The sequence below is a fragment of the Lissotriton vulgaris genome, chromosome 12, assembly GCF_964263255.1.
Source record: "Lissotriton vulgaris chromosome 12, aLisVul1.2, whole genome shotgun sequence".
NCBI classification, from domain to species: domain Eukaryota; kingdom Metazoa; phylum Chordata; class Amphibia; order Caudata; family Salamandridae; genus Lissotriton; species Lissotriton vulgaris.
In genome coordinates, this window is record NC_141700.1 from 703429057 (window position 1) to 703443207 (window position 14151).

Consider the following 14151-nt stretch of genomic DNA (forward strand, 5'->3'; position numbering starts at 1 on the left):
CAAGCTGAGGCTGGGCTGGGGAGGGGTGATTGTTTGCAATAATCGGCCTCCCTGGGGGCCAGGTGTTTCTCAGGCTTTTGAGCCATTTGCACCTTGGCCCCCTGGCGCCCATGTAGCCCAGAAACGGTGTTAGTCTTAACACCTCGCCCACAGCCCTTCACATTCAGGGCATAGTGGGCGAGGAAGAATGGGTCTTGCTGTGGGGGGCTGGTGATGTTTGGATTTTTTTTGTTTTATTTATTTATTTATGCAATTCTATATGGCGCGGACTTTACCCGAAGGTGTCAGAGCGCTTCACAGTAGGAACAGCAATAATACATGAGAAGAAAATTATAAGTGGACAAATTACAAAAGCAAACGTTAAGTTACATGAATCAAAAGTGACAATAGTGAGCAACCAAAATACAAGAGGAGCAAACGATACATTACAGGAGGAAAAAGAGATATGTGTGCAGGTTACAAAAGCGTACAAAATACAAGTAGAGGTATAATACTGCAATTAATGGCAGACACTCCAGCACAAGAACAAACGTTACGTAGGCAATGGTGGCACTTGTGCAAGTATCTAAAGCAAACAAAAGTGAGAGGTAGCAAACAGTGTGTTACAAGAGAAAAGTGACTTGTGCAAGTTACAAAAGGGTACCATACACAGGTACAAGGGTAATATTACAGTACATGGTAAATACTCAAACTGCCAGAACACACTGGGAAGGCACTTCCCATGCACCAGCTTCACCTCAGCCTCCCCCCTGGCTACCTGGCTACCTTGGATGACCCAGAAAGCTGTGTTTTGTGCTCCCCTGCCAGGACATTTTCCCAAGGCCTGGAGGGTTTATTAATTTACTAATTGCAGGGGCCTTACCTCTGTTCATGTGCTCCTGAGCTGAAGGTCTGGGGAGGGCTGAGTAGGTTAATAATAGCAGGGGCTTTGCTGCTTTTCAGGTGCTCCTGTGCTGGAGGGCTGGAATAATTTTGTGACAAAAAGGGGACTTGCTATTTTTTTTTAGTTGCTCAGCATGTAGGCCATTGTCACCTTGGCCCTGTGTCGTGTGCAAGAACAGTATCCTCCCACTTTCATTCCTTGTCTGTGCAAATGGTGTTTCATGAAAGGGCACGCCCCTTGAATGTGAGCCACGCCCCTTAAATATGGGCCACGCCCTTTGAATGTGGGCCACTTTTTTCGTCAGTGCCCGGGCCGAATTGTGATCCCAATCCGACCCTGCCTACCTCACAGTCTATGTCCGAAGTGAGCGTACACGCACACAAACATGCCCCGCAGTCAGGTTACTTCAACCTTGACAACCAAAACCTCCTACCGTGATAATACCCCCCTGGTTACAGCTTGAATCATAAAATAAGCAATAATCACCGTTAAGAGCGCCCTTCCGGCCTCTGGACCCGGTGAGACTGCACCTCTAGCACGAATGGAGCCTACGCCTCTGATAAGTCACGTCTCTGCGAATGCACCGTATTCCTTACCTTAGCCACGCCCAGCGCCTGGGACCAAACTACGGCTCCCACAATGCACCTTACCCTGCCGCGCAGCCGCCATGTCGAGCCAGGTAGGCGCTCAGACGCAGCTCTGTCAGCCTAGCTCAGTACTGACCCACAGCGCAGTCCTGCTACTCTAGTCCTAGGTGAAGATACAGCTCCTCAATCTACCTCGTAACCTCCCCCTGACATTCAGCACCCCAAAGTCTCCACAGCCTGGGCCCACACCCTGCTCTGTCAGTGGACATCAATCCTGCTCCGCAGCACCCGCTGGACCCGCCGACGGCCCAGACATGGGCACACCTCAGCTCTGACGTGCAGGACCCGCTCTTGCTCCAGCAGCGCACCCCTCGACCCCCCACCCCTGCCCCTGTGTTTTCTGGCCTCTGGCCAGCCTCTGTTTGTGGCTGCACACGCTGTGTCACTAGGAGACTCCGAGCCCCAGACTCTGTGTGCTGTGGTTTCCCTGTCAGGCTGTGATGATTTCACGTTCAAAGTTACTGAGAAACTTCGTGCCCTGCGGGGGAGGAGCGGGCGGGGCCGGGGCGCCGGGCTCTGTATATAAAGTAAGAGCGGGCTGAGGCAAGCAGCTGCAGCCAGACTGTACACATCTGGAAACATCTGCACCGAGCACAAGAAGCAAGACCGGCAGTCGAGCACATACAGGTGAGGCCTCCGGGGCGAGGGCACGGCGTGGACGGGCATCGGGGAGCCACGGCCAAGGGCTGGACAGGGCACCTGGGGCTTCAGGGGCAGGCCTCAGAGAGGCACAAACAAGGAATGGACAGGCATCAGAGAACGCAGGCAATACATAGACAGGCGTCAGACAGGCACAAACAAGGAATGGACAGGCACCAGAGAGGCACAAACAAGGAATGGACAGGCATCAGAGAGGCACAAACAAGGAATGGACAGGCATCAGAGAACCACAGGCAAGAAATAGACAGGCACAAACAAGGAATAGACAGGCATCAGAGAGGCACAAACAAGGAATGGAGAGGTATCAAAGTGCCACAGGCAAGACACAGACAGGCATAACACAGGCACAAACAAGGAATGGAGAGGCATCAGCTAGGCACAAACAAGGAATGGACAGGCATCAGAGAGGCACAGGCAAGAAATAGACAGGCACCAGAGAGCCACGGGCACGAAATAGACAGGCATCAGAGAGCCAGAGGCAGTGGACTGGCAGCAAAGAGGCACAGGCGAGGAATGGACAGGACACCTAGGGGCAGCAGGCAAGGAATGGACAGGGTATCAGAGAGCCACAGGCGAGGAATGAACAGGCATCAGGTAGCCACAGGCAAGGAATAAACAGGCCACCTGGGACATCAGGCATGGCATGGACAGGCAACAGGGAGGCACAGGCAAGAAATGGACATGCATCAGAGAGCCACAGGCAGTGGACAGGCAACAGAGAAGCACAGACAAGGAATGAACAGGACACCTAGGGGCAGCAGATATGACATGGACAGGCATCAGAGAGGCACAGGCAATGAATGGTCAGGGAACCTCGGGCTTTAGGCATGGCATGGGCAGGCAACAGAGATCCTCAGGCAAGGAATGGACAGGGCACCTAAGGGCATCAGGCATGGTATGGGCAGAGCACTCAGGCATTTCAGACAAGGCATGGAGGAGGCATCAGAGGAAACCAGGCATGGAACAGATAGGGTGCCACGGGATCTCAGGCAGGGCATTTATAGGGCGCCACTAGGTGCACCAGCCATGGCATTGGCAGAGCATGGCATAGAGATGGTGCCATGGCGCGCCAGACATCGATTGGATCTGGCAACAGGGGACTCAGACAGGGCAAAGACAGGGCACCAGGAGGACCTCATGCGGGCAATAGACTTGTCCTCACGAGGCATCTAGCATGGCATGACATGGCATCCTTGGATACCAGGTATGGCATGGACTGAGCACCACGGGCACCAGGCATTATATGAGCAACGCACCAGAGGGAAGCACGAGAGGCAGGGACAGGACGTGGTCAACAAACAGGGCATAGAGAGGGGCCCTGAGGGTACCACTCATGGTATGACCATGAAACAAGAGGCACCAGGCATGGCACGAACAGCTCCTCGGGGGAATCCTGCATGGACCGGGCATCGGGCGTGGCATGGATAGTCTAGCAGAGGCCTTATGACAAGCATGGGCAGGGACCCAGCCTGTTTCAGTCCTGGCACATACATGCCATCAGGGGCATCAATCATGGCAATAGCTGGATACCAGGAGGGCATCAGAATGGCATTAACAGGGCATGAAGGGGCATCAGGTGTGGCATTGACAGGCTACCAGCGGTCCGAAGGCATAGGAAGGGCACAAGGGAACACTAGGAACTTTTATGGCCATTATAAGTTTCATTAAAATAACAAATACAATGAAAATACGTATACAAATAAAAGTGTACAGTGTAATAAAGAACAGACAGGGCAAATAACACAATGGAGTTTGAAAGAAACAACCAGTGGCTACCAGGGATTATGCATGGGACAAACTGACACTGAGAGAATAGCGGAGAGAGTGGGGCGGGGGGAGGACTGGGGTGGAGAGAGAGGGAAGACTGGGGGAAGAGGTGGGTCAGAGGGGAGCATGTTATGCTTTTTATCAAGTACAGTAACTTCTCTAAAGGCCCAGTTAGGGGAATTAGATTCTTAGAAGAAAACAGAAAGTTTCACCTGGAAGTGACCGGTCCAGAGAAGGACCGACGGATCTCTTGATTGGTTCTGAGCCTTCCAGTCCCCAGGTGACTTTCTTCCTAGGTTTATCGATCTCTCGAATTAGGGAAGCAATGGTGTAATAGGACGACTTAAATGTTATGCAGGCTGTTTCGATTTTGTGTATTAGTTCTAATTTTTTGAGAATTGAAATATATGACAAAGACTGAAATTCTGAAATAATGATAATAATAATCTGTTATCTAGGGAGCACATTCACCAAATCACTTTACACAGCGTATATAGCTTTGACATACCATTACTGCAAATTAATAAACATCGGTACTCATTTAAAAACAGTAGTTGAATGAAAGGCAGATTAGATCTTTCCAGAATTCAAAGCTGCAGATCACATATAGATCTCAGCAATACGAGTTCATATCTCTAACATATCTCACCAGCATTGTGGCACCCGGAAATCAGGGTGAAATTCTTGAGTGTTATGAGCAGGTGTAACTAAAGGTTGGTTGATTCAACAAATTAATCCCATGCCCCCTGCGCTTCACTGGCGGATCTAGGGGATTTGACCTTTAAAAAAAATAAATGATATTATATGTAGCTCCAAGAAACTGCATAGCACGTTATGTAGAATATTTGTCTAGTAGATCCATTTATAAAGGACAGCGTAGCATGTGGGCATCAGTAAATTAGATATAATAGTGGTATTGTGTGGCATATACATCTGCCATTTCTTGGTGTTTTGGAAGATTGATTGAAAGCTACATTTCTAGAAATTTCATTTTTTGCAGATTTACTTTAGAAAGTCCATCCAAGTTCCCCTTTTTGATTGTTATATTTTGAGGCGCGTGAGGTCTTGTAGTGGGAAGCATTTAGTCGTTCTGTAGTGCTGTAGTTGCTGTACTTTGTGTTTTTTTGTGGTAGGGATTTAGAACCGTGTAAAATTTGCGTAATTCGCTTTGGTGAAATTACAAAATGACGTGTAATTACACAAAATGCAAAACTGGGATTTGGCGCTACACAATGGTGCAAAATGAGTCCTTACATCCATTTTAAACGAGAGGACACATGCCACAAAAAATTAGTTTAAAAAAAACAAGTGCTACAAACAGTTGCCACTCGCATAATGTTTTTCCTGTGCACTTCTGCTAAATTTTTGCCGCAAATGCCATGTAATTAGTCAACATGGAGTTTTAGCATAATTTCTGGAATGTCACCTAAAAATAGCAACACACAATTTCAAAATTTACACAAGTTTATGTCTAAAAAGCATAACATTTCGCCCTGGTCCATGCAGGATGAAGCTGTCTGCCAGTCTGGGGAACCTCTGTTGCTTTAATGTGTCTGTCTTCTGTAAAGTGGGGCACTCAGTCATTTTTGGGTTTCTTGATTGCTGTTGCTTATTTTTTGCTGTTGAGGGAAGCTGTTTCTAAGGTTGTGCTCCAATGGCTGCTGAAGTGTGTTTTCTCTGTAGGAGGAATCTGCCAGTCTGTGATTGCCTGGTTGATGTGAGGTATTATTCCTCTGCAGGGTAAAGTTCGTTAAATGTGCATTTATGTATTTCCTTCTGTGAGATGAAGATCTGGTACAGTCTGTGGTCTGTTGATTGCTTATGTGTTCTTCTTGCTGCTATGTGTTTTTCTCTGTAAGATGGCCTGGTACAGTCTACTATGGTCTATTGATAGCTACATGAGTTTTTCTTGCTGCTATGTGTTTTTCTCTGTAAGATGGCCTGGTAAAGTCTATGATTCAGAAAAGGGGGTGGTAATGAACAGAGTGTCCGAATTAAGCAGACCACTCCTACCCAGTCCAAAGATCAGGGCTTGATCCATCACCGTTATTTATCTCACTGCACCATCCCAGCTCAGAACCTGGCTATATGCAAATCAGTCTGTCCCTGGCCCAGTGCATCATGGGAACAGGGCAGACTAAACTACCAAGCCAATTCTTCACCAGAAAGGAGACAAGCTACCGGGCACCGGTTTCTGGCATTTCAGCCTTCTTCGGCCCGGCTTGCTTGAATCCTGATGGAGCAGTGAGAAAGGGACTCATGTCTGAGTATACCCTGCCACACCTATAGTGGCCAAAAACGATTCAGAAAAGGGGGTGGTGATGAACAGAGTGTCCGAATTAAGCAGACCACTCCTACCCAGTCCAAAGATCAGGGCTTGATCCATCACCGTTATTTATCTCACTGCACCATCCCAGCTCAGAACCTGGCTATATGCAAATCAGTCTGTCCCTGGCCCAGTGCATCATGGGAACAGGGCAGACTAAACTACCAAGCCAATTCTTCACCAGAAAGGAGACAAGCTACCGGTGCAGTGAGCTAAAAAACGGTGTTGGATCTAGCCCTGATCTCTTGACTGGGTGAGAGTATTCTGTTTAATTCAGAGACTCTGTCCCTCACCACCCCTTGTTGTAAATATACTGGTAAAGTCTATGGCCTCTTGAATGCTTACATGTTTTTCTTCTCCTGTAGGATGAAGCTCTCCCTGTTCACTCTGGCCAGTTTGGCCTTCTGCCTATCTGTGGATGCCTCTTCACCGACAAACGACCTTGGTGTCGCCGAACTCTCTACAGACTTTGGAATGAAGGTCTTCCGGGAGATCATCAAGTCTTCAACGGACGGCAATGTGGTGTTCTCTCCTTTTGGGGTGTCTTCTGTGCTGGCCATGGTACAGATGGGTGCCGGTGGGGAAACCAGGCAACAGATCCAGCATGCCATGAAATACAGCCTAACTGGTAAGAGTTGTGGAGGAAAAAAAAGCCTATGCAGACGATATATAGAAATGACCTCCTTCTACCACCCTGTAAGAACACTAAGATTCCTGTATTCTCCTATGGTCTGTCCACGCCGGTCTCAGATGATGTATACTAGGATGACCTCCTAAGAAGGAGCTCTTGGTAGTCATTGTCTTCACCACCCAACAAAATATTGCCCTATCTCCTTCCCTTTTACTCCCATTCCCTCGCTTCAATATCCCACCCCTATCTTGCTCACTTTTTATTGACACTCTTCCCTTTTACTCTCACTTATTGAATAAATTCCTCCCAAAATGTTCTCTTTGATTCGCTTCTTCTCTTCTTCTCTAGAACATACCCATTGCAAAGGAAACTGAGGGCCAGATGTATCAAAGTGTTTTACCCATTCTGTGTCTATAGGAAAATGTGTTCATACAAATGGCCCTGAGTTACCAGATACTGTCTCACCAGAGTTTCTCAAGTTTATTACATGAAAGAACTGAAATCTGAGCTTAAGTCGCTCTGAACTCTGTAGCATTTTCCAGAGCGTAGACCACAAGGCTTCAGAATTAACCACCTTCTACCTCTTGTGGTTCCAGAGCGGCGTGTCAGCAAAGCTCTCAAGTGGCTGCGGAAGGAGATTACGGGATCCTGGAACCTGGACGTGGTGAACACGGCTGACGCCCTCTTTGTACAGAGGGACATGGAGCTGAGCGCTGGCTTCATGAAGAGCTTCTTTCGAGCCTTCCACCAACTGGTCAAGCAGGTAGACTTCACCAACGAGGCCCTGGCCCGGGACATCGTCAACGACTGGGTGAAGATCCACACGGAAGGTGAGATGATGAGAATGCTTTGCAGACCTCTTTGCTGCTCTTCTGTACAAGACACCTATTGATTGCCTTTGGTGGCCCAATGATGAGGTTGGGGGGATAGGCCTGGTTCTGGTTCTACTCCAGCAGGCCCTCTCTGGAAGAGCTGCTGCATTACAATATCTGTCTTGCTCACTGTTTTCTTCTGCTCCCTGTTTAGTGTTGATGACGTCCATGCCTCACTCTCTTTTCCTGTGTGCTCTTCTCTAGGGATGATAACTGATTTCCTGGCGCCGGATGCCTTGAACCAGCTCACCCGCCTCGTCATAGTGAACGCCATTTACTTCCAGGGGATGTGGAAGCTGCCCTTCCCGGAGAAAGCCACCCGTGAGCGCCTCTTCCACAAGTCCGACGGCAGCACCATTTCTGTGCCCATGATGGCGCAGAGTGCCAAGTTCAATTACAGTGAGTATCTAGTGATATCAATTGATAATGGATAAATACACTTGAGGAGTTTCTCTAGCTATTTTAGTCCCTGTGCTAGACAGTTTCACAGAGGAGCTGCTGCTCAGGAAGGAATTGGACTGATACTTGCATGTCTTGAATTGCTTAGTTTCAACCCATAACAGTAGGTCCATTTCTATGACACTTGAAACACTCAGAGTGGAGATAGGTGGGATGTTGCATGTGTAGTGCTTGGAAGATCTGGCAGAAAAGCTTGAATATTATTTTAGTCTCTGGAAGCAACCAGTTGAGTTTTCTTAAGCCTGGGGTAACGTGGTTGAGTTTCTTTGATGTGCACTTAAGTCTTATGGAGGACGTAGAATTGTTTTCTGCTGTGCCCAAGTAGTACTTAGTAGCCATAGCAGTCCCACTTTCCATAGTGCAGTAAAGAACGGTGCAATCTTAAACCACCTCCCGAAGGCCCAACAATTTTATAAGAGGGTGTACTTTTTTCAGCAAATAGAGAGCAACTCTGCCTGATTCCACTCAGTGCTCAATAGAGCATTCAATGGAAGCTAAAAGCACACTAATATGACTTCTATGAGCAAGAGAAGGGAGCAAAGCCCACAGCAGGAGGGGTGGGCTGGGAATATAGAGTCACGAATCTAGACAGGACAGAATATTATACAACAATATCGAGATACAAAATCCCAAAAGGAATGTTTCTATAAAATTTCTATATCTAACTCCTCATATACATACGCTAATGAAATGTATATCTTCAAGGTAGATAAATGTGGGGTTAAGAAGAATAAATCCTCACCTTCTTCTGTGCATTACTTTTCAATATTTTGTCACTCGATATTATTGTAACAATATTCTGTATTTTCGATATTCAGGTTCGATACACCCGGCTACAATCTCAACAGGAGATTGACTCAGCAAGTCTAGGTCTTGATGAAATAGACTCTCTGCACCAAAAGTAACCACTTCAACTTCTCTCCCTCTCCCATGCTCTCTCCCTCCATTGCAGGCGAGTTCCTCACACCTGATGGAGAGTACTATGACGTGATCGAGTTACCGTACCATGGGGAGACTCTCAGCATGCTCATTGCGGCGCCGTATGAGAAGACAGTCCCTCTGACTGCCCTCACCGACATATTGGATGTGAAACTCATTGCTCACTGGAAGAACACCATGAAGAAAGTCACTCGCCTCCTCATCCTGCCCAAGTAAGTGTGTCATGAGTCGCCGCATGTATGTTGTGAGAGTCCTTCCATGTGTGTCATGAGAGTGCCCTTGAGTTCACACTCAATGAGTGTGTGCATTTGTGTGATAATTGCTGGCATGTGTGGTAGCTCCCTCACTCTGCAGTCACTCCAGCTGCCATGCTCAGTAGCCCCACTCACGTTCAGGAGTTGCCTATCTTTGCTTTCATGACACTCAACATCTGTCCCTCTCCTGATAGGTTTTCCCTGGAGAGTGAATGTGACCTGAAGACCCCGCTGATCCGCATGGGGATGCAGGACATGTTCGATGGGACTGTCGCAGACTTCACCAACCTCTCTGGTAAGTGTACATTCTTGAGAGTGGGAGAAGCTGAGTGAGGCTCTGATGAGTGTGGGCTGTGAGGGGGAGCGGGAGAGGGTCTCTTACAACTTCCCTAGACACCACGTCATCAAGCCATCTTTCACGGTCCCCTCCTCATAACTTTTAAGAGTCTGAGAGAACTCTCTCCAACCGCTCTCTTTGCCTCACTCTCACCCTCTCAGCTCCTCTCCTCCTTCATTGACCCTTCTCTGACCCATTCTGAGACCCTCCTCAGATGCCACCATGCCAGCCTCTCACATCCCTCTGTGTATCCCCTCTCCTCACACTTCCCTCTCACCCATCTATTCACCACAGTCATATACAGCTCCTTCTCAATCCTTTTTTAGCCTAGCCATCACATCACTAGCTCCTTCTTCTCCCAACAGAACCTTTTCTGAGGCCCTCTCCGAGACTCCTCCTCGCTTCTCCTCATCTCTTTCTCAATGCTCCCTGATCCCATCTCTTCAAAATTCCTACTCACACCCTCTACTCACTCATCCTGGTCACCCCTTCTACTCACAGGGCTCACTGTGCTCTTTAGCTCACCCTCCTTCTCACCTTTCCTCATTCCATGTGTATTGCTTTGCAGGTGCAGAGTCACTCCACGTCTCAAAGGCCCTGCAAAAAGTGAAGATTGAAGTGAACGAGAGTGGTACAAAGGCGTCTGCGGCCACAGGTGAGTGCTGCACTGCCGCACTCCCGCTTTAGACCACACAAGGGCTATGGAAACCGCTATCCAGGCCTGGGTTTGGTCAAATTATATGCAATGAGAAAATAGAGGATTCTGTTCAATGGTTGAGAATACTTTCCTGTGAGGCACAAAGTTTATATCCAATCTTTTGTCTTCGTCTCTTGCAGCTGCTGTTTTTTACGGGCGAATGGCACCCTTGGAGGTGGTGATGGACCGACCCTTTTTGTTCGTCGTGCGGCACAACCCAACAGGTAGGCTGTGCTCTGAGCCTGCAAGAGTCTCATTATGGAAGGGGCTTATCTTGGGAAGAGGGGTGGAATCACCCAGTAGCGAAAAGTGGTAAAAACGTCTGAGTATTCTTGGGGGGGGTCCAGTGTAAAAGAGATTGATAGATGGGAGGACCCTTGTCAGAAGAAGAGGAGCGTACCAGGTCCAAGGAGAGCACTCAAGGCAGATGGGTATTCTGTGTCCCTCCCAACACCAAAGAGATCAGAAGAAAATCAGGGGGTGCCAGAGGGGATGGGAGGGGTCCTTGCCCTACACAGAGTGCTGGATGCAGATGGCCTGTTGGGACCCAGAGACGTAGAACCATAGTGTTGCACTGGGTGGTCTTCAAGCACCAAGGAAGGCAGTAGATTAGGAACATGGCGCTCTGGAGCTTCCCATCAGTCAAGTGAACGCTAGAAGTGGGGGGCCGTCCCAGCTCCACACGAGGGACTCACACTAGTAGGAGAAGGTGTCATGGTATTGAAAAAAATGACAGCGACTGCGCAGCCCATATAGGCGCTCCTGCCAGTGAGGAAAAGAACTTGCACAGATTAAAACATAGATGGGCTGAAGGCCCAGTCGAGGTTGGTGGCTAGGTGACAAAATTGTGTTGGGGGCTCAGTGTGGGCAAGTGTGGGCAGTGTAGCTCAGTAATGACAGGTGTGGGTCGAGGGTTTAGTGGCAGCACAAGTGTGGAGGAGTGGCTTAGTGGGCTCAGGGGTGGACAGGTCTCAATTGTGACACGTGGGAGGAGTTGGGGTTTCGTAGACTCGGATATGAGGAAATGAGGCTCCTTGGGGTCATGTGTGGGGAGTTGGGACCCAGTGGGGTTAGGTTTGGGAAGTTTGGGCTCAGTAGAGTCAGGTATGAGGCGGAGCAGCTTGGTGGAGTCAAGCGTGTATATTTGGGGCTCAGTGGGGTCAGGTGTGGCCGGTGGCCAGGCAGTGGTACGTGTAGAGATGTGAGGTTCAGTATAGTCAGGTGTGAGCAAGTGGAGTTTGAGGTCTCAAGCATGTGTGGGCAGTACAAGTTATAAAATGTTTAGAAGTTGTGCAGGGGTTCCCACTTCAGTCTTGATATCAGCACCCCGACGGCGCCCATACTGCGCAGACTTGGTCCCTTCTGGTGTTAATAGAAAGTATGTAGGAGGAGACAAATGAAAGGCCGAATACAAGGAAGGACAGGTCACCACATTCCATTCCCCAAACTTTGCTTTGAGGCATTCACCAGTCAGAGCCTTAATGAAGCAAATAACAACAGAAATACAGTTTGACCTCCCACAGCTTGGGCGTGTCGTCAGAGCCTGCATGGAGCCTGTTAATTCACACTTCTCTCCAGCCCTGTCCTGATGTCTTCTTCTCTTTCATTCGCAGGTACCATCCTCTTCATGGGCCAGGTCATGGAGCCTTGAGAACCGTCCCACGGGAAGCCCGCGCCTGAGAAGGGCCCCTCCGGGCCGCGCGCCTCCATGCCAGGGCGAACGGACAAGAGGAGGGGCCGGGCACGTGCGCAAAGACATTCCAATGCATCTCAATGGGACGTGCAGGTGGGGGGGTCCAAGGCCCCCCTCGACTCTGGGCCGCACTCTCGCCTCGCGCTCCTTCAACAAACCTCATACCTCAGTGCGGGGAAGGCGGTGAAATGGTCACCCCCATACCGAGACTAGCACCTTTCTTGCAGACACTGACAGTGGCGCAAAGCATCATGGGATCCATTCCTGTTTCCGGGTTAACCGAAACGCAGCTTTTGCCCACGTCATGGCTGATGAAGTATTAATTTATTCATAGATACGTGAATGTTATGTTCTTGATGCACTGCCTTTTTGCACTATGTTTAGAGTTGTGATTTCTGTTAATACTGAGATTATGTTCTATGTTATGATCTGTGCTGTTATTTTATGTTATGTTACACGTTGGCTTCGGGGAGAAGGCCTCGCTCAGCTTCCTAGCCATGACAGATTTGCCAGTGCTTCCTATGACAGCCTCTAATAACCCTCCTGAAAAGACACCGTTATTCACAATGCTCCTCTCTTCATCTCTAGATTGCACGGCCCTCTATTTGTCCATGCCCCAAGGAGGCAGGCCAGGCAGGGACTTCTGTCCCATGAGGCACCCCCTGACTGACAGCTGATCTTGCTTGAGCCCCAAGACCAAAAGTATCAGTTCACAGCTGTCCTACATTGTCACGTGCCTCAAAATCCCACCTAGTTACATGAAGGGTGGCATTACACTTACTAGTGCTGTTGGGGCCATTGTGGAGATTAAGCAAGCAGGCATCTTATGAGGAGAGCAGCAGGACCCTACCAATGGACAGCCTTGGGAAGAGGGGGAATGGGATACATACTGGCTGTATTGTATTATACCAGCGCTATATATACCCCAAGAGAGATGGTGACATTCCAGTAGGTGTCTAGATCTAGCCTAAAGTAAATATACATCGGATCTGTATGACTTACTGGCCAGGCAGCCGAATAGTAACTAATAATTCCATCCACACAGAAAGGGCAGTACATAGAGAATTGGTTTCCTGTAAGGGTCAAGGGATTTGCATCAGTGCTAGAAAACATAGAGGATCAGACACAGACTAGTGGTCACAATGTGAAAACAATATAGGGATTGAGACATAGGCAAGTGTTTTATGCAACAAGCAAGAGGGGAAATTGCCAAATGATATCATTGGGTGGTGTCTTTGGGTGGTGTCTGGACTTGTACAAGTATTTCGGCTTTGTGCTGCAGTTTTGTGGGCCTACACTGCCCTCTGGTGGTCAATGGATAACTTGCAAATCTCCCTTTGCAAGCAGTCCTGCTAAAATGCACCTCCGTTTATATATGCTATCACATCGCTGCATTTTAGTGGCAGTAGATTATAGCAGTCTTTTTGAGAAATAGCGGTAATGCTCCGCTTTATTAGTATAGAAGTGCTGCTCACAATTACCACCAGTGCCATCGACAGTGGAGCAGGGCTGCATATACGTGCCTGTTCTGTCCTATTGTAGTGCAGCAGCCCGGCTGGGAGGTACCCCTAATGTCACGCTACAATATATCAGTCCTCTAGAGAAGTGGCTGTCCTGTGGTAATGCAATATAGGAGAGGGAAGTGCTTGTACTGTCCTAATTCAATATAGGAAAAAAGTAGTGCCTGTACTGTCCTAATGCAGTATAGGAGAAAGTGAAGTGTCTGTCTTGTCCTAATGCAATATAGGAGAGGGAAAAGAGGTGTCGGTACTGTCCCAGAGTACTAACACATACTGAAGAGAAGTGTGTTTCCAGCACCCTTGCGTAGTAAAGTGTAGAGCTAAGAAATATTTGTACTATTCCAATACCGTAAAGCAGTACGGCTGACACGTGCCAATGCTACCCCAAAAAACAGCCGAGCCCTCCTGAAAAGTCAAATACGTCGAGCTTGCTATTACCCCACAACACACAGTGGGGAGTAGGTGG

The 14151-nt window shown here is 48.5% G+C and overlaps 1 protein-coding gene across 1 annotated transcript; it reads left to right on the plus strand.

Annotated features, from left to right (window-relative positions):
- Positions 1-2086: 2086 nt before the first annotated feature.
- Positions 2087-13828, plus strand: SERPINE1 (serpin family E member 1). Its single transcript, XM_086945939.1, has 9 exons — positions 2087-2157; positions 6649-6911; positions 7511-7744; positions 7991-8185; positions 9198-9396; positions 9633-9733; positions 10344-10430; positions 10613-10696; positions 12086-13828. The coding sequence occupies exons 2-9, from the start codon at positions 6650-6652 to the stop codon at positions 12121-12123; spliced, it is 1200 nt and encodes a 399-aa protein (XP_086802065.1). The 5' UTR covers positions 2087-2157; position 6649; the 3' UTR covers positions 12124-13828.
- Positions 13829-14151: the final 323 nt, after the last annotated feature.